This window comes from Podarcis muralis, chromosome 6, assembly GCF_964188315.1.
Source record: "Podarcis muralis chromosome 6, rPodMur119.hap1.1, whole genome shotgun sequence".
Taxonomy (NCBI): domain Eukaryota; kingdom Metazoa; phylum Chordata; class Lepidosauria; order Squamata; family Lacertidae; genus Podarcis; species Podarcis muralis.
Window position 1 is genome coordinate 43,454,293 of NC_135660.1, and position 19,887 is coordinate 43,474,179.

At 47.2% G+C, this 19,887-nt stretch overlaps 1 protein-coding gene and 1 long non-coding RNA gene across 2 annotated transcripts in view; one reads left to right on the forward strand and one right to left on the reverse strand.

The window, feature by feature from the left end:
• The window catches only part of LOC114597554 (uncharacterized), a 64,377-nt gene extending 52,971 nt beyond the window's left edge, over positions 1 to 11,406 (reverse strand). The window contains exon 1 of the long non-coding RNA XR_003706852.2: positions 11,049 to 11,406. This is a non-coding gene — a long non-coding RNA (uncharacterized LOC114597554). The remainder of the gene's footprint in view (positions 1 to 11,048) is intronic.
• LBX1 (ladybird homeobox 1) lies at positions 11,373 to 15,074 on the forward strand. The gene is made up of 2 exons (XM_028730476.2): positions 11,373 to 12,430; positions 13,264 to 15,074. Exons 1-2 carry the CDS (start codon positions 12,106 to 12,108, stop codon positions 13,749 to 13,751), a joined length of 813 nt encoding a protein of 270 aa, XP_028586309.1. The 5' UTR covers positions 11,373 to 12,105; the 3' UTR covers positions 13,752 to 15,074.
• Positions 15,075 to 19,887: the final 4,813 nt, after the last annotated feature.

Consider the following 19,887-nt stretch of genomic DNA (forward strand, 5'->3'; position numbering starts at 1 on the left):
ACCTGTAGGTAGGTGGGTTTAGGATTGCAGTCAAACTCATTACTCCGTTGAACATCTAAGACTGAGTGCTTGCTTCACATTGATTTTAGTTGGGCTTACTCCCAGGCAATGCAATCCAGCGAACGCTTCCCTGGGAGTAAATCCCACTAAAATCTCTATTCGGTGTCTCTATCTTTCTCTGGAATGAACTCATGAACTAATGTCTGACACCGATTATGGAAAATATCTGGGGAATAGGAAATTAAAGTAAATGCATTTCCTATCTTTCTGCAGTTTGCAAACATAAGCGATACTTACAAAGGATAAGCGGGTGGTGGTGCTTTTTTTACTTTCTCTTCCTGCCAGATGTTACTCATCCTCGGCTTTTGCAACTGTCCCCCCCCCCCTCTCTTCTACATTGCTGTAGGAATGGGATTGTAAGGTTTATTACAAACCGTGTTGACGGAGAACTCAGTTGCGCGTTTGCACCGGTTGGCTTCCTTTGTATTTAAAGGACTTGTGCCGTCCAGCTGACATTGACAAAGATACCTCTGTAGGAGCCTATAAGTTTCGTTAAGAGTAAAACATTGTAGCCGTGAAAACCGGGCAGCTGAGCCGACGTAGTTCGGATAGACCTTTTTGAAAGTTGATATTTGGCCTAGCTAAAAATCGATCCTGGTCATTTGAAAAGGTCAAGATGTAAACATTTCTTCTGTACCCTGCTCTTGTTTTCTACAGCACAGAAATGTTTCGCTGGAAAAGGTGACTTAAGAAACAACAACAGTGCCGTTGTTCTGTTTTATTTTTAATCCATAGTGGAGTTGTCTTCCATACGATCCTTGCGCAGGTCTCGTTGCGATGAAGGGGGGACGAAAATGTTTTTGTACAGCTTCCCTTCGTCTCAATGGAGCTTGGGCGGGAGAATGTTTAGCTGAACTGGACTAAATAATATGATCTTACAGTCCTTAGGAACTGTAAGATCATATTATTTGCACAACACTCTGCTTGCCAATGAATCTGCATTAGGTCTTTTGTAGTCTCTTTCATGGCAGGTATAAAGAAACGGGTTGCCTAGCTGTTGAAAAAGGAAACTATACTGATCAGAACTTTTAACCTCCTCTTACAAAACAGGCAAAAGTTGATCCGGCCTGTGCATTAAGCGTTTTCTCCTTTTTAAATAAAGTGCTAAACATTATGAAGGAATAATTTGGAATACTCTGGAGTGATTATTTTAAGGGGAGGAAACATCATTGTGGGCCCAAAGTACAGGAAAAGTATTATTCTGCTTTGCCTAAAGCTAAAAATCCTCTGCATGCTTACAGGGAAATATGCTCAACTACTGAATAAACATGCACAGGATTGTGCCCCACGACTGTAAGCCTTTGAGCACCTACTTGGGAGTAAGTCCCGCGGAAATCAGCAAGTCTTCACAGATCCTAATTCAATTCACAGGAATACTGAGTGTGTCTAGACAGACTTCCTTCTTTTGATTCCAGAGATCATAGAATTGTAGAATTGGAAGGGACCATCAGGGTCATCTAAGTCCAACCCCATGCAATACAGTAATTTTTGCCCATGGTGGGGCTCAAAACCACGACCCTGAGATTAAGAGTCTCGTGCTCTACCAACTGCGCTATCCATTGGTCTTAATTCTTGATTCTATGGGCCTAAATTTCGTAATTGATTTTACTGTGTTTTAATTTTCTTGCTGTAAGCTACTACTACATTATGTGCAGAATGTTGGGACTTATTATTGTTATCGCGGCCACCACCACAATCACCACCATCTTATTCAGGGAGGGTATTTGGCCTACTCCGTTGTATGGTAACTCACTGAGCAGCTCCACTAACGGAGCTCATTTAGAAGGTTATATCTGGGTTTCCTCAGAAAAGGAACCTCCAGAGATAGCCAAGGCAGTGTCCTTCAGAAGTGTTGCACTAAAACGCCACTCATCCCTGACCATTGGCCATGTTGGCTGGGGACGATGGAAGCTGTAGTCCAAAACACCTGGCTACCTTCCCTAGAAGAAGCCAATCACACACACACACACACCAACCCACTTCTGTGGCACATTCACGACCAACAGGTTTAATGCTGCATAAAGTTTGGTGCACAAGAACCCAGGTGGTTCTTAACAGGAATCACTGTTGAGAGGGAAAACGCAGAGGAGATGAATAAGATGGGACAGGAAAAGATAGTTGATTAATTGATGGGTCGGAGAGAGGTGATTATTAGATCAAACCTATCCATTCTTATCAGATATGCAGATGACACAACCTTGATGGCAGAAAGTGAGGAGGAATTAAAGAACCTTTTAATGAGGGTGAAAGAGGAGAGCACAAAATATGGTCTGAAGCTCAACATCAAAAAAACGAAGATCATGGCCACTGGGCCCATCACCTCCTGGCAAATAGAAGGGGAAGAAATGGAGGCAGTGAGAGATTTTACTTTCTTGGGCTCCATGATCACTGCAGATGGTGACAGCAGTTATGAAATTAAAAGACACCTGCTTCTTGGGAGAAAAGCCTAGACAGCATCTTAAAAAGCAGAGACATCAGCTTGCCAACAAAGGTCCGTATAGTAAAAGCTATGGTTTTCACAGTAGTGATGTATGGAAGTGAGAGCTGGACCATAAAGAAGACTGATCTCCGAAGAATTGATGCTTTTGAATAATGGTGCTGGAGGAGACTCTTTAGAGTCCCATGGACTGCAAGAAGATCAAACCTCTCCATTCTTAAGGAAATCAGCCCTGAGTGCTCACTGGAAGGACAGATCCTGAAGCTGAGGCTGCAATACTTTGGCCACCTCATGAGAAGAGACTCCCTGGAAAAGACCCTGATGTTGGGAAAGATGGAGGGCAGAAGGAGAAGGGGATGACAGAGGACGAGATGGTTGGACATGAGTTTGACCAAACTGCGAGAGGCTGTGGAAGACAGGAGTGTTTGGCGTGCTCTGGTTCATGGGGTCATGAAGAGTCGGACACGACTAAACAAACAACATCAACAACATTTAGATTACTTCCACCCCCATGATTCTGAAGAGGCAGGGAAGAGTTCACAAAGATGAGTAAAAATCTCAGAAAGTCGGTAAGTTTAAACGCACACAATACATTGTATCAATACACAGCCACACTCTGGAATATACCATGCTGCATTTGTACAAAGGGAAATGCCAGGACCTGAGCCTCCCTGGAGGCGACGCCTTCTGACCTGGACTCTTTGGCCTTGATCCCCTTTGGGAAAGGCTTGGTTGCCTAGTGGCGAGTGGGAGGCATTCTACGCATGGTCAACACTTCTTCCTTGGTAGATCGTGATCACGTGCTTTAGCCACAGAGACTTAATTCCTGAGGAAGGTGAGACAGGCTAGTGGGGAATGACATCGAGGTGCTCTTTCTCTCTCCCACGCCTCTTCCTCGCGGCTCTGCCTTCTCTCTGCCTGTTATTGTCCCCTTCCGGGACTGGCTGCCCTTTCTGGAAAACACAGGACAGGGATCTGCGTTTCTAAAGGTTTGATATTGCCGCTTGTCTCCGCGCTGTCCTCAGGAGAAGTCAAAACATGTTTGGGTGGCTCAACGAGGCAGACATAACTAACTGAGAGACAGGCAGGGATCAGCTATGCCGGGAAAAGGAGGTGTCACTTGTACGCAGTCACTTTGGTGATCAACACTTGGATGATTTATGCCTTCGACTTTAATTATATTTCTGTGACAGGTGGCACTTCCCTGGACAAAAGTTAGCAGAGGTCAGCCAAGACGAAGTGTCCCTTTATCAGTCCTGAAATACAACGGAACGAGATGCAACGTCCAGGCAGACAGCCCACAACATTAACTTAGCCTCTTGGATACATGAAGTGACAGACAGTGGCCCAGGATCGGAGATGAGGAAGATCAAGGTAAAATTTTGTCACACCTTTGAAAATAAATGCAATCTTTCTTCCTCCTTCCCGCTCCAACCCAGTCCGGGTTCTTGCATGGTTACTAAGAGCTGAAATAACATGTCATTGACTCCCTTCAAGAGAAAGACCTTGGGAATGCAAAGCAAAACAAACATAACTTGGAGGGCTAACTGCTTGTTAGCTTCAGTTCAAGAAAAATAATCTGTTCTGCAGAAGAAGGCAGTGGGTGGGGGAGAAGTCAGTTAGAAGTCAGGCTCCTTAAATTCAGATGACTTATAGTTGTCAACCTAATCTAAGGTCCACTTACAAAGGAAATTCATACATTTAATCTGAGCATGTCCCATTGAAGTCAATGGAGGAGAACTGAGATTTGGATCCAGGTATTTTAAACTACCCAGTAGGGCTTGGTGAACCTTAGCCAGTCTAGAGAGGACCATGGTATCTCCAACCCATTTGGTATCAATGCCATCAAAGACTTACTCTTCTTATACCTGACCTGAGGGGTATCTGAAAATCAGCAATTTGGAATGGCATTTAAAAATGGAACTGAATCCATCCAAATTCCAAGTGCCTACTGGAAACTGCTCAGGACACACCATGTATTTAAAGAGCATGTTTTTAAATGTGTTTGTAAGTAATGTGTTTGTCTGTTGGGAACATGGCTTGTTCTTCCCTCCCACCTAGCCTCAGTTTTCCTCCCACTTTTCAGCTGCTTTGTCCTGCTTCCTTAGGGTTTATCTCACTTTCTCTGTACCATAAAGAGTGATCTGATCTCAAAAGTTATACACAGATGTAAACCTTCTTTGGGATGGGATATCATGGACTCATTATTGTCACAACTCATTGAGGTCAGTGGAGTGTTACGTGCAGGGCGCTTCTGATTCTTGGTGGTTGTGACCTTGACCTGTCATTTGTGGTGAGTAAGTTGACCTCTAGGCCAGGGCTGGGGAATCTGTGACCCTCCAGCTGTTGTTGAACTCTCATCAGCCCCAGCCAGCATGGCCAGTGGTCAGGGACAGTGGGACTCGCAGCCCTGAAGCTTCTGGCGGGCCACCGGTTCCTCCAGCCTTGCTGTAGGCCCTGGTGCACTCAGAAAAGAACTTTGTGGCCAAAAGGCAAGGATGCAAAACAGCAGAATGAGTCGGAGGGACTTGCATATTTACTATGATCTAAAGAGATAGCATTTATGACCATTCAGTCTATAGTCCAAAATTGCATAACTGCACCACTGTCTCTAAGAAAAATGATGTTACGGGGAACCAGGCAGAGGGTCTTCTTGCTGGTGGCACCCACCCTGTAAAATGCCCTGCCATCAGATGTCAAGGAGATAAATAACTATACAACGTTAGAAGACATCTGAAGGCAACCCTGTATAGGGAAGCTTTTAATGTTTGATGTGTTATTATGCTTTTATATTTGTTGGAAGCCGCCCAGAGTGGCTAAGGCAGGCTTCCTCAAACTCGGCCCTCCAGATGTTTTGAGACTACAGTCCTCATCATCCCTGACCACTGGCCCTGCTAGCTAGGGATCACAGGAGTTTTAGGCCAAAAACATCTGTATGGCTGAGTCTGAGGAAGCCTGGACTAGGGCAACCCAGTCAGATGAGTGGGGTATTATTATTATTATTATTATTATTATTATTATTATTAGCATTTCAACCGTCAACCCCCCAGCAAAATGAAACTGCTAGAAACAAGAAGAGCTTCCTTCCACATCAGGACCAGGAAAGTCAGATAGAAAGATACTCAGGCCATTACATCCTGGATTTCAAGGTGCAGTCCTACAAAAGTGATGATGGAACAGAGAAATGAAACATTCCCTGGCCAACACACAATATGCTTCTTGGGTTTCCTTGACTCAACACCCGCCCCCCCCCATATGCTCAAAATGCCTTGAGATCCCAGCTTTTCGGACACCTTCTATTTTGCACCCAATTGATTCTGCTCTTCTTGATTCCTGTTGGCTGGTTTCCACTCTCTTATCTTTAATGGTCAGTACTGCAAGAAAGTATTGAAGTTCTGATCCATTATTCACTGGAATTTTGTCTTTGGCTTAAAGAGGAAGGAAGAGAATTGGCATCTCTAATTCCATGATAAGTATTTATTTTGAAGTCCTATTGATTTCAATAGAAGTTATCTCCAAGTCTTGGTATGGTTGTAAACACATTCCCACTGAGTTTACAAAGTTTTCTCTCAAGTATGTATGCATATGATATCCTCTTTAAATAGTGTCCCTGAGGCAGTTACTACAATCCAGGACTTTACAATCAATGGATATTTTACCATTGGCTTCAATGGGATGCAGATTGTAGCCATAGGCTAGCTCATTTCCAAGGTGCTTTAGTGATATTTGTTTAGAATCAGTAATTTAATAGTACAAAACTATCTATAAATTCATCCCAGTCCCAATATACTTACTTAAAAGTAAGTTTCATTAATATCCTCTTTAAGTACACCACCCCTCCTTTTTATACAACTGATTCAACTTTCCGGAAAACTCCAGAGCAAACTACCTTAATTCTGATGCACAATCCCTTTAGAATCTAGCTGTTCGTGTTTCTCTTTTGCTTAGTTCTAAGCATAACACATGCTAAAAACAACAATATTCTGTCTATACCACAATCGCTTGCAAGCACAAATGCAGATGCTGGCATTATTGAAGGAGACTCAGGTTGCGTTGGAAGATACTAAACATTAAATCAACCTCTGGCCCTTCCGACACTTTCAGAGCTCGTTCTTACACTTCCAAATCCCCATCTGTAGTTTCTGGATCACTTACTTGCCTTTACTTCGAATTAATGAACTCCGGATTAAAAGAGCAAACGTGAACGTTGTGTTCGCAAAGGCTTTTAAACAAAACCTCGGGACACCCGGAGTCTGAAGCAACTCCAGAGAGCCCACCCATCCCATTTCAACCACTTCACTTTGCAGGACGCACCAGTCTCGCCTCCCAGCAAAAAGAGACTCCTGTAAGAACACAGGAGATTCCTTAGCCCCAGAAAGATCTCGATCCCCACCCTCCACATACACACACACACACCCTTCAGACATTAAAGAGTTAAAATAAATGACGGAAGTGGTCAGCATGTGTTCTTCTTTTCCCGGAACTCCCAATATCGCCAGTATTTGAACTTAAGCTCTGAGTAGGGACCAAGCTGACCGGATGCTGGAGTAGCTAGGCCTTTGGTTTGCTCAACCAAGGCTCCTACCATCATCATCATCATCTTCACCCCCCCACCCCATTTCTCCCTTCTTGACCATTTTGACCACTAGTTCAAGGCAACTATGGAGCTGGGAAACGAGTAGGGGGGGGGGGCGGAAGTACAATTCCAGAACTTTAAAGGGTGGGAAATGTTTAATTGTTTAAATTCCTTGCCTTGCTCGGCTAATAGCAGGGCGTTGATACAGTGACGCAGTCAATAGTGCTTGCCCAGATAACAGTGGAGATGATCCACCGGGAGAGGAGAGTCGGGACCTACTTTATTTCGTGTGACTGCTCTTTTCAATCTTATTCCAAGTCGACTTCACCGGTGCGCACATTTCGCGCGCATGGGCGAGCTGTGGCGAGCCCTTGCAAAGAGGACTCGCGAGAATGAAACGCAAGCACGCTTATTAAGCAATATTCTAAACACGTGTGCAAATCTTTTAAGGGTCTGTGTGAGTGAAATGGTATGCATTCGTTTGTTTGCTTTCTTTTTCATTTATCTGGGTCGTTTTCTTTTAAGGGCAGGCCACCAGGATCCAAGGTTTCCTCTGAGGCGCGTGTAGAAAAAGTTGATCTATTTATTTCAAACAAAGCCAATTGGCCGATCTGATCCTAAGCACGCTTAGGTTTAAGTAAATTGCTTAGATACGTCTGTTGTGAAAGGTCTCTAGCCCACTGAGCTGATGTGATTAAGGCGCAGCACCAGCACCAGCCGCCTCTAAGGTGCAGGGGGAAGGAGGATGTGAGTCTCCTCGACAGCTTCTCGGCTTGTCTTGGGAGGGACAGGCCTCCCCCGACGCCCTCTTCTTTTGAATTGGGGTGAGCTGCAGCGCGCTCAGCATACATTCCCCAACCCAAAGTGACTCCAGTCCACACCGAGAGAGAACACAAGCCTGGACCGACGTTTTATGGGCGTACCTCACCCGACACCCCACCATTGTTGTTTAAAACCGAGCTTCCGAGGCATCCTACCTCAAAGCTCTCAGGCCGATCAAATCTCGGCAGGCATCTCTTGATCTGCTCAAAGATGCCCGCTGAACCTCTGTGTCAAAGCACACTTGTTCCAAAGGAAACTGCCATTGATTACAACGAGCTTCTGCTCCCCTCTCTCTGTGTGTCTCGTGATGGAGAGACTCCAATCATTTATCAAAGCAGGAAGCCAAAAGAAAGGAAACCACCCCTCTCGGCAAAGCCAAGGCAAGGAACCTAACGATTTAGATTCAGGGTAATTTCTCCCCTCCCCTAATCTCCTCGCAGTATTTGATATGATGAATAACCCAATATAGGCCTTTAAAAATAGGTCACTGCATAAAGAGACTCCCAGAGAGCAATAAAAAAAAGAGGGGGAAGGAGGGCGCTTTAAGGAGAGAAGCCCTTTGACTTTCTCTCGGTGTTTGTTGCCAGCATCCGCGCGCAGAGGACAAACAAACGGAGGCGCCTCTGGATGGGGACCAAGGTGGGGGTGAGGCGAGCCAGTCCCCCGTCTCCAGAGGTTCCCCTGTGGTCTGAAAGAAGACCACCTGAGTGCTCAGGTTGGGAAGTGGAGAAAGGCATTAAATCTCCCCTTCCCATATTCTGTCTATATGCGCAGGGCGGGGGAACTATCCACGGATCTAAGACGGCCCTCTTCACACCGCGATACTTAATCCAGAATAACGGCAGCGGCATGTTTCGTACCCAGAGTCCCCGACACACTCCCGCACCTTCGTCCACAGCCAGGAACGAGCTACAGGAGCATACATCAGTAGAGCTGGAAGGGAACCCAAAGGATCATCTAGCCCAACCCCGGCGACGAATAACGTTCTCGTTTTCGTCGCTTTTGTAATCGCTCTGTTTGCGAGGTTAAACGAAGCAAACTAATCCGCTTCTTTCTACCCGCGAGCCTTTGGATTTCACCGCAAACGCGGGTTGTTTCCTCTCTCTCACCCTCTTTTATTTTGTGTTTGTTTGTTCAGTTTCTTTGTTCCCCCCTGGAACGATACCGTGGTTTATAGGAGTAGTTAAATATTTGCTCTTTCGGTGGTTGACTACAGAGCGGGGATCCGAACTCCCTTCTCCATAGGAGCGGCGGCGTTAAAATATGGTGCCTCTGGTTTTTGCTCGTGTTGGTAACGGGAGGCGTTGGAGAGATTTATGGAATTTTAGCTTTACAGACATGAAGTTTCGGGGACAGATAATAAATAAGAGGGGAGGGGGTTGGGGAACGGTTTATTTCCTCTCACTGGAGCCTATGAGAGGAATATTGGGGGGGGGGGGCGAGGCAGTGGGAGAGGAGGCACGGTGATCCCAGGTAATCATTTGTGGAAAGGCTCACAAGAGCTCCTAGCGCTGGAAATGAAGGCGGAAGAGTCACGTCCCCAGTTCGCGGGGTCTCTGTTCCACCGGCTCATCCCGTCTCTATTTCCACAGCATCATCACCAACAACAACACTTGACTTTAACCGAGCCTAGAGCCAGCCTGGCTACACTGATTTCAGAGGAGGGGCGCGTGAGAAGGAGGGAGGGATCAGGATCCTAGTTTATGTAACTGGTTTCCACCGAAATAACTGGAGGGTTCCTCTGTTTATAAACAAAGGGCCTTCGGAAGGCTACATCTCTCTCTCCACCCCCCACCCCGCCTTCCTTTCCCTCGTTCCCCCCTCTTGAAAAGGGCTCGCTTCTCTCTACAGATCTCATAAAGGGCACGGGGATGTTGCAAGATCGCCTGCCGAATAATATCCTCATCATAACCGGAAACGTGATGCTGTAATCATATTTTCATCTCGTTCCAAAGGGAGAACCAAAATGGTTTCTTCTTTAACCGCCACTACTACCACCCCCTGGTTAAAACAAAAAAACCCTCCTCAAGGACAAGGATCCTCAAAGATTCTCGGCGACCCTCTGCCCTGCTCCCAGTCACTCGGGGAGTCTTTCTGGGGCGGGGGGAGGAGAGGGCAGGAAAAGCCTCCACCTCGCGGGTCCCCGAGCCTTTCAGCACCGTCACCACCAAAGAGCCGTATTTCTGCTCAGCTTTTGAGTGAAGCCATACGAGGCTGGTGTAGGGAAAGTGGGGAGGAGAAAAGAGAGGGTGGAGGGGAACCCTCCTTGTCAGAATCATCTGGAGTTTTTAAGGGAAATGAAATATATCCCTTCCGTCTTTGGTGGCCCTTTGCACTTGAATTATAGCAGAGAAGGATTTAGCTAGAACTATAGGGGGACTGAGCGCTCTCGTTCGCTCTCCCTCTGCTGTCCTCTAGGTATTACCAGCGATGATATATTTACCGAAAGTCTATGCACAGCTCTGTGATCGCACCACCTTCTTTGACATGTAGAGATGATGGTGATGATGATGATGATATAATAATAATAATAATAATAATAATAATAATAATAATAATAATAATAATAATAATAATAATAATATGCTTGAGCCCAATGAGATCACCCATATTACAAATACTGGAAAGAAACTAGTCTCAGCAGGAACTAACAACAGCTACTGCGTATTTGGTTATCTTGATCTCAAAGGCAGGAGGTCGCCATGTTACTTGGATCAAGGTGAAAGTCCTACACCAATACATCAAACAATATGTCAATATTTTCTTTATTTTATTTTTTTAGAAAAACAATAACCTGACATAAATGGTTACAGAATTAGTACAACAGCGCGCGCAAAGGCAGAGACGCTTTGCGTCCCCCTGTAGATAAATAGATAACACATAATAATTATTTCTTCCAAAGCATGCTGAAAGGAAAGGAAAAGCAGTACAAAAAGTTTATGTCGTAGGTCTTTGCCGCCTGCTAACCAGACGGGTATTTATTTATTTTTTAAGACATCAGCCACAACCATTTAAATACCGAATTAAAGGTACGGAATTACAACTTCGAAAAATAAAGTGCATATTATTTGGGGGGGAGGGGAGGGGGGAAAGCGGGGAAAAAACCACACAGAAAAGATTAGAATAAGCTTTTGAACGAAAGATTTCCCTTACCTGGTGATCTGTTCGTTCCTTCTGCCTCTGGTTAGAAATAATATTTAAAAAAGAAAAAAAGAAAAAAAAAAGATTAATCATAATCGAAGTCGGGAGGGGGGAATCTGGAAAGGAACTATTGATGGGATTTTGGAGGGTTATTTAATTTTTCCTCCAAGCACACTGTATTATCCTGATGCAATAAAGCCTGGCTGTAATGTAATTTTAAAATACATACGTCCAAGCAAATAGTGGGGACAGAATATGACAAGTGTATTTCGACATTATAATTCAAGTGGGCTCCACCTACCATCCGCCTCCCAATTAATGGCCTAACCAAGTTGCAAGAGCCTGCATTGGCCAGACTTGAGAGAGGGAGCTAGAAAGAGACAGGCAGAGCGAGAGGGGGCGAAAAGTGTCATTGAGGCGAAGGGATCGCCTCCCAATCAACAATAACTTGTTAGCAAGAGTCAATTACCTCGCCTCTGCCTCTCGCCGTCTTTTTTTCTCCCCCCAGCCCGAGGAAAAGAGGCTCTCCGGCGCCTCTCGCTCTCCCCTCGCTCTGGAGGAGCCCCCCCTCCGGATTTCGCTGGGGGAAGAGGGCGAGCTGGGGGGGCGAAAGACAGATCTGGGACGATTTGGGGGGTGTCTCCTAAAATAGCAGCTGGGAAGAGAAGCGAGAGGCGAGAGAAATAAAGTGGGACAGGAGCGCCTCGGCCACCTCTTTCCCAGCCAGGACTGCGGACCCTGCCTGGCCGTCCAAGGACGGCTTCCTACCGCCCTCCTTGGCCCCGTCCTCCCTCTTCTCTCTCCAGGGCCAGCAGACCTGCCTCCTGGTGGAGTTGAGGACCTGAAGTTTTGGGGAGTCTTTTTGGAGGGGGGCTGTTCTGTTTTAATTTTTTTCCTCGGTTTCTTTTTTTGCTCCCCGCCTCCTTTTCGGTTGCTCTGCGTTGGCGACTGCAGAAAAGCGAGGGAGGTCATTTCAGGCAAAGAGCGAGAGAGAGAGAGAGAGAGTAGGAAGGGGGCACGGGGGGTGCTGCGGTGGGGAAGGAGCCGGAATCCCCGACGCCCGCCAAGCATGACTTCCAAAGACGACGGCAAAGCCGCCTCGGTGGAGGAGCGCCGGAGAAGCCCGCTGGACCACTTGCCTCCGCCGGCCAACTCCAACAAGCCCCTGACGCCCTTCAGCATCGAGGACATCCTCAACAAGCCCTCGGTGCGGAGAAGTTACACCATCTGCGGGACTGCCCACCTGCTCTCGGCCGCCGAGAAGCACCCTCCGGCCGCCCTGCCGCTTTCCAGTCGGGCGCTGCTCTCGCAAACGTCGCCTCTGTGCGCCCTCGAGGAGCTGGCCAGCAAGACCTTCAAGGGGCTCGAAGTCAGCGTCCTGCAAGCCGCCGAAGGTAAGACCCGCCGCACGCAGCTCGGGCTGATCAGGGGCTCGCTGCCTGCCCCCTTTCCCTGCCTGCCTTCTAGGTGGGGTGGGGGTGTTGTGAGGGGAGAGAGATGGTGGCGCGTTTGTGGAGAGCATCGGCGGAGAACTTGGCGCTTGGAGGATGGAGGCGCGGCGAGGGTTTAGGGAGGACCACAGATGCGGGTTCTGGTCTGGACAAGAAGGGGCAGCCCCATCTCTGGCCCCTACAGCCACGCCGGGCCATTTTGAGAGGAATCCCGCAAACGCTCTGCGGTTTCTTGCCCTCCCCCCCCCCAGGCGCAAACTATGTCTTTAGAGAGGAGGCAGCCCACGCGTGAAATCGGTGTGACTACTGCAGCCTGGTTTGTGCACCCAGTCGGTTTCGGCTCCCCCTTCCACCCGCCCGCCCGCCCAAATTATCCTTCTTCCCTCTGGCCTCCATCAAGTCCCCTTGGCCATTAAGATGTTGGGGGCGAATAGTAGAGGCCTACTTTCCTTCTTCTGGGCTGGGATTCGAGAGTCCTCCTGGCTGAATCGGTGGTTTGTTTTGCTTTTAAATTCCCTTCTTCCAATGCAGTTAAGGGAACCCCCAGAGTAAGGGGAGGGGAGGAGGAGGAAGATGGCAAGAGGGGCCTGCTGGTGTTTTTGGGGGTGCCGGATGGCTTCCTATCGCTTTGTGGCCTGGGAAAGAGCAAGAGAGAGAGAGAGAGAGAGAGAGAGAGAGAGAGAGAGAGAGAGAGAGAGAGACTGGATAAGTCTCGTTGGGCTGCCTGTGTGGGGGGTGAGCGTGAGACTGAAAAGCCTTATTCTGCCTATTTTCAGGAAGGGATGGGATGACTATATTTGGCCAGAGGCAAACCCCCAAGAAAAGGAGGAAGTCTAGGACGGCCTTTACAAACCACCAGATCTACGAACTGGAAAAGCGTTTTTTGTACCAGAAATACTTGTCCCCCGCGGACCGAGACCAGATAGCGCAGCAGCTGGGCTTGACCAATGCGCAGGTGATAACGTGGTTTCAGAATCGCAGGGCCAAGCTCAAGCGGGACCTGGAAGAGATGAAAGCAGACGTGGAGTCTGCCAAGAAACTGGGACCCAGCACCCAGGTGGATCTGGTAGCCATTGCCGAGCTGGAGTCGACCCCCGAAGGGAGAGCGAAGTCGCGCTCCCTTTCGCCTGCCCTCCCCAAGCATGGACTGGAAGGCAGCAACAGCCACCTCCAGCTCTCCCCCGGCTCTCCGCTCACGGACCAGCCGGGCAGCAGCAAGGACTGCTCGGAAGACGAAGACGTGGAAATTGACGTGGATGACTGAGGGGTGGTGGTGGTTGCTTCTTCTTCTTCCTCTCCTCCTCCTCCTCCTCCTCTTCCTCCCCCTCTTCTCTCCCGCCCTTCTCTTGCCCCGCAAACAAAAACAAACGAAGAAATTGACAAATCTCTTCCTCCCCGCCTTCCTCCTCCTCGCGCTCCCTTCCACCAAGACACAAGGAGAGAAAGTGTCCGCTCCTGCGCCCTCCTCATCACCCGGGGATAAAAAAAATAATAATAAACAGAACAGAACAAAAAACAAAACAAAAACAAAACCCACGCCGGACTTTAGGGGGAACTGCAAACCAGCTTCCTCGGCGACTCAGTAAAGGCGGTTTCTTTTCAACAAAAGCAATAAGCAATATAAAAGAATCACAATTATTGTTAATTATTATTATTAAAGTAGGAAACAATATCCCAACGGCTGCCAAACCAGGTAGCTATCACTTTTTTTTTTTTTTTTGGAACGGTGCAATTATGGATAGCTTCTGTATAAATATTTAAGCATATCTATTGGGTATTTTCTTTTTTTGAGGGTTTGCCTTTTTTTAAAAAAAGAATAATAATAACGATATACTTTTTTGTTGTTTATAAAAGGACTCTTAACCTTGGAGTAAATGCCACCTCTTTGATGCTTGGTTAGACGGTTGTTTTGAAAGGTTTTTAAAATCCACTTTATGTGAGAATTAAGTTAAACCGTAGTTCCCTTTGCTCGCATGCTCCCTATATGCACGATTCTTCCCCACCCCCCTTTCCTTTGGCTTTTTTGTTTGGTTGTTTAATTCTCAATTATTATTATTATTTTTCTGGGATATCGGGGGGTTTGGGTTCTATCGCAAGTTTAAAATATATACTTTCTTTCCCACCCCCAGCGCCTAGGACTCGGTCTCCAATGAGATTTCTGCCTCGTTTTACCAATTAAAAGCTATTTTTACCATTTACTGCTATTGTTGTGCTTTTATTAAAAAGGAAAAAGAAAGCTACCTTTCGTATTTTTATATGAAGGTAGTTTTAAGAAAAGAATCTAGACTTATTTTTTACTCTTTTTTAGAATTCTTTTGCATGCTACCGAAATAATAAGACTAATACCGCTGCTCAAAATGATAATATCAACAATAATGAAGAACAGATCCAGCCATCAACAGATGGGAATATTAACGCTATAAATACAAATGTACAGGTTTGAAATGTTTTTCTTTGATCTGTAAAAATAATTTTTTTAAGGCCTGCTTATTTAAGTTACAACCGGGACGGTGTTGCTTTATATCTTGTCTCTTAGAGTTGTACAGACAAGTCTTTTTCCGACACAATAAAACCTTTACAATTTTAATATACACTTTTTAAGGTTTTCTTTGGGAATGAAAGTCTTTAGATATTCCATTTATCCGTTGTTATATATAAAAAAATGTTCCTTTCGTCACTTTGGGGAGTGATACAAATGTGTTTCAGCTTTGGGTGTCACCAAGTTGCCAGCATTTTGAGGTGGCTGAACTGACAGCAGGAAATCTGCATTTCATACAGGCTACACGTAGAAATCTACTTAGAACTGAAACTGTATTTCTTTTTTTGGGCGGGGGCGTTATCTTAAAGTAATAAGGCTGGTGAGGCATGTAAGTCACCAAATCCAGAAGCATCCGTGGATATAAAAATAATGGCTTATAAAGCCGTGTGTGTGTGTGTGTGTGTCCCCACACATACACCATACACTTCCATTCCAAAATATAGTCTATATAGAAAACACGGTTAAGCAGCAATACATCCGTGTTTTGCATATATACGCATTTCATACGTAGCACACATAGATAAGAGCCCTTCCCTCAGTTTGCATCTAACAACATTTAAAAAAAAACCAAACACAATAATTGAGAACTATCCCTAAATCATGGCGGAATCGTCCAGTGTTCATAAAGACAATTAAAGTAACATGTTAGAATCGCTTGTTTTAAGGGGGCGCGGGAGGGGACTGCAAAGGGAAACCGGGGGTTAAAGAGAAAACGGAGATTAATTTTTTTTTCTGCAGAGCTGCCAAAACAAAAACAAACAAACAAAAAACCTTCAGGTAATTTTTGCTTTCTTTACTATCGCGTATGTAGCAAATGCTAATTTAATTTACAGCTCCCCCTTTATGTCTTTCTAAACGTGTGTCTCCCTTTCCCCCCCAAATACCGCGTCCTGCCTTTTTGACCCACCAACGTGGTGTTTTTCCCTATTCTTGGTAAAATTTATGTGAGAAGCACAAATCTGGTGTACATAGTGGCCTAGTTAAAAGAGTGGGGGGGGGAGGTGGGGTTGGGAGAAGGAACTGGGTTCCGGCGACGAGAGGGGGGACAGCGTGGCTTGGAGGGGAGGGGAGAGAGAAGAGCGTTTTTGGGGGGCCAGTTTCTCCGAGGCGAAATCAATCTTTCTCCTCTTTGAAAATGGATGGCGTTGTAATTTTTAGCGTAAAGCATGAAAACTGGGGACAAATGAGGCCTCTTCTGTGAAGTGACAAGCGACAATGGAGCATGCTCTGCCTCCTGCGGCTCGCCATGCTGAAACAAGCGTGCGCCTCCGTCGCGAAAAGGACCGAACCGCTTGGAGACCATATGGTTTTTGAATTTTCCTCACAATTTCCAGACAATTTGATGGATTAGGTTAACCCTCCCTTCCACTGTTTAACTCCACAATAATGGGAGTGGAGCTCCCTTTCCTCCCTCCGCCCTCCACTTCCATCGCCCCCTCCTCCCCTGCGCTGGGGCATCTGCGCCTTTAGACGGGCCGCCCATTCTTCTCCTTTCTCTCTTGGCATTTGGAACAAGTCTATGAATTACAATGAAAGGCACTTTCTTTAGTATTATTTGGGAGAGCACTTGTCTCCCGCCCCCACCCCCTTTTCCCATTTAAAGGGGGATGAGGGGGTCTGTTTGCAATGGATTTGTTTGACTTCTGTCCAGATATCACGCGAAGCCTTCAATCTTGTCCTTAAGTGTTTTTATGCTAAGCAGGCAAATCGTAAAAGGCTGAGAAACTGTGACATTTATGTGAAGATCTAGTTAAAGGGCTTTATTTGTTTTCTTTATTTGCTCTTACCCTCCCCTCCCCCTCCGGATTCTCTTTCTCTTCTCCCTCGCCCCCCCCCCCGCCCCACCTCCCAAGCTTTTTATCCTTTTGTCTTCGAATAGATTTAATGAGGCTGCAAAAACCGATGCAAGTCAATGTAAGCAAGGAAATGTGTTTTTGTTTTGTTTTCGAATAGAGAGATTGAGGGCTGAAGAGGGGAGGAGAGAGAGAGAGGGAGAGAGAGAGGAGGTGTGGGGTTGAGGAGAGGGTAGGATAACACCGGAGTTCATTTGGACTTGTGAGCTATTGACTCCAGTGTTCAAACGCAAGAGATGGATGGAACCAGAGAAGCACCACACAAGTTTGCCACACGTGGCATTACAAGCCAGAGAGCTGCTTTCTTTAGCTTGGGGTTTTTCCCCCTCCCCTTTCTTGCAGCATGTTAATTTGGCCAGAAAAGACGGGGCCGATTGTTGACTGCAGATCGCTTTGCTGGGTTTGTCAACAACCTTTCAAAGCGCGACACACGAGCCCCCGGAAGCCCCACCGCGTCCAGTGGGGGACAGATTCCCGCCTGACCAGGTTAGGGGTCGAGAGAGGGAAGAGCCCGGGCAAGGCTTTCCATTCTTTTCTTGCGAATGGGTCTTTCAAGCTTCCTGGTTTTCAGACTGTTCTTCCAGCTTAGATGGAATAAGACTTTTCAGAGCTCAGACGGTTAGAGCAAGGGATTGATCTTCTCGCTATATGGTATTTTTCACCCCGCGTTCTGCTTTTAATGGAAAGGGCTGATTAAAAAATAATGTTGATGGGGGGACACGATGGTTAAATACATGCCGGATTTGAATCGATGCCACTTCGGATCAAACCGGTCGTCGTGGCCCTTGGGTGGAAGGGAGCCCTGCCTGCTCCCTCTTGTCTCCTCGCAGTTGTTACTCTTGAGACTTCATCCCGCAAACCGGGAGGAAAAATTATAACCAGACAAAAGCGATACATGTTTCCTTCTCAGGGTATATTGTATCTCTCTTTCTCTCCGGTAGCCCCAACTTGGAGCTTGATAGGTTGTATATTTTCCGAGACAGACGGAGTTTTGTGGAAAGGGGTGTTCCAGGCGAAACAAGAGACATCTTGACACCCAGACGTGCCAAAGCTGAGTGGACATTTGATGAAATCACCACTCGACACAAAAGCCCCGAGCAAGGGAGACTGTTATCTCTCGCCAAAAGAGGGACGGCGGGGAAAGAGGGCGGTGGGGAGGGGGGGGGGGGGAGAGACGAGCGGCGGGGCGATCGGCATTTAAAAAAACCCCAAAACAAAACCCGGTCATATTTTGTTGGATGTCTGTTTTTAGAAAGAATTTGTACACGTCTAACGGAATAGGTATCTCTCTGATTAAGAAGAGCGGAAGCCGGTTTTCACTATTAGCACGAATAAAACTTGGCAGTCTTGGAATTGCAGAGACACCCAATGTCTTCCTCTTCTTCTAATAGGAGATTCTCAGAAATGAGAGACTCCGTCGTGCGGGCGAAGGGAGTGGTGAGTTTTAGGCTGAATCCCTTTGGGCGATTACTAGGGAGTAAGCCCCATTCGGGTAAGTTGGGCAGACTTCTGAATGATCAGGGCGGGGGTGCTTTTTGATGGCACCTCTCCGTGGAATAAAGTATTTGAAACCAAGCAAGTCTGACACCAGGACCCTAAACCTTCCAGGTGTCTGCCTGGCGCTGCAATCTTGCAAGCTGGCTCCTTTGTGTCTCCACTCAGAACTAACTTAGCCCGACTTTGTCCAAAGGAGGACTTGCTACGCCACGGTGCAAACGACTGAATCCTTAAAGTCATACGCAACTCTACTTCCTATGCAATGTTGCATAGCCAGGAGGAACTATTATTTGCAGGAAAAATAAGCCTGTCAAAAAATTAATTCCGGAGGGGCGCAACTGTGTTGCTGGGACCTCCCTCCCTCCTTAATTCCCTCCCCCTTTACCGCCCCCCTGTTATCCCTATGCCATTGATCCTACTGTAATTTCTCTGAAGTTTCCAGACCGCTGGGTCTGAGCTAGTCTCCCTCTAGCTGTCTGTTTGTCATGTAAATTCCCCCACCCCGAATTTTTTATTTTAGGGGCGCTGTCCTGTTCTGTCCTGAGCCCTGGGGGAGCGAGGGGGGACAAGAGGCCTGCTGCGCGAGTGTCATCTGGATCCGCGCTTTCCCCCTTGCGTCGCGCCGCTCGGCGAAGCGGCAGGCTGGGGGGTCATTTGCGCTTGTAGGACGCGCTAGATTAGCTGCCGATTCCGTGTTGGGAGCGCGTGTTTAGCCAACGGAATCCGCGTTGGGTGTTGTTTGTCACCAGCAGGTGCGCTTTTCCGAGCTGGCGCCGGGTTCGCCCTCCTGCCTTGGTGGGAGTGTGGGGGACGGGGCGGCGGTGCTGGGTGCGAATCCGGACATGCTTCGGGCGCATCCGGAGAGATAATCAAACAAAGAAACCCCCTCCAGTTGGACCCCAACCCCAGTTTTATTCTGACCCCTTTCCATAACCTATGAGAATCGCGTGCCTTCCCATAATTATTCTTCCGCCATCACCAACATTTTGCCCGGTTCTTTAAACTCGCTCGTGTGTGCGCTCGCACGTGGGGCGACAAATGTTTGCCGGAAACGCCCCCGTGTTTTGCTGACACTGTCCAATCCCCTCCTGGCCCCGGAAATGTGCAGATCTGATCCCACTGCAGCTCGGCTCCTTCCCCCTTTTTTTTGCAGGGGGAGATGTGCTGGAGCGCCCCGCCCCTCACCTCCGTTACACACACACACACACACACACACACACACACACACACCTCAGCATTAATTTAGGACCATCCTTAGCCCCCCCTCCTTCCTGCACTTTGGGAGCTGAGGGAAGACCCGAATTTGCCTCCTGCTGTCTTAAAGGCTCGCCTTTGTTGGTTGGCTTCGCATTGGGCTCCCAAAGGTAACAGTGAGGACCCCCCCTCACTTCTCCCCGCGTCCCTCCCTTCTGGCGGGGCTGAGGGAGACGGTTGAGTCAGTGAAATTCAGTTCCTTATTTTATGAGGTGTCAGGGTTGATGTCAGACGTGGCAACGATAACTAATACTACC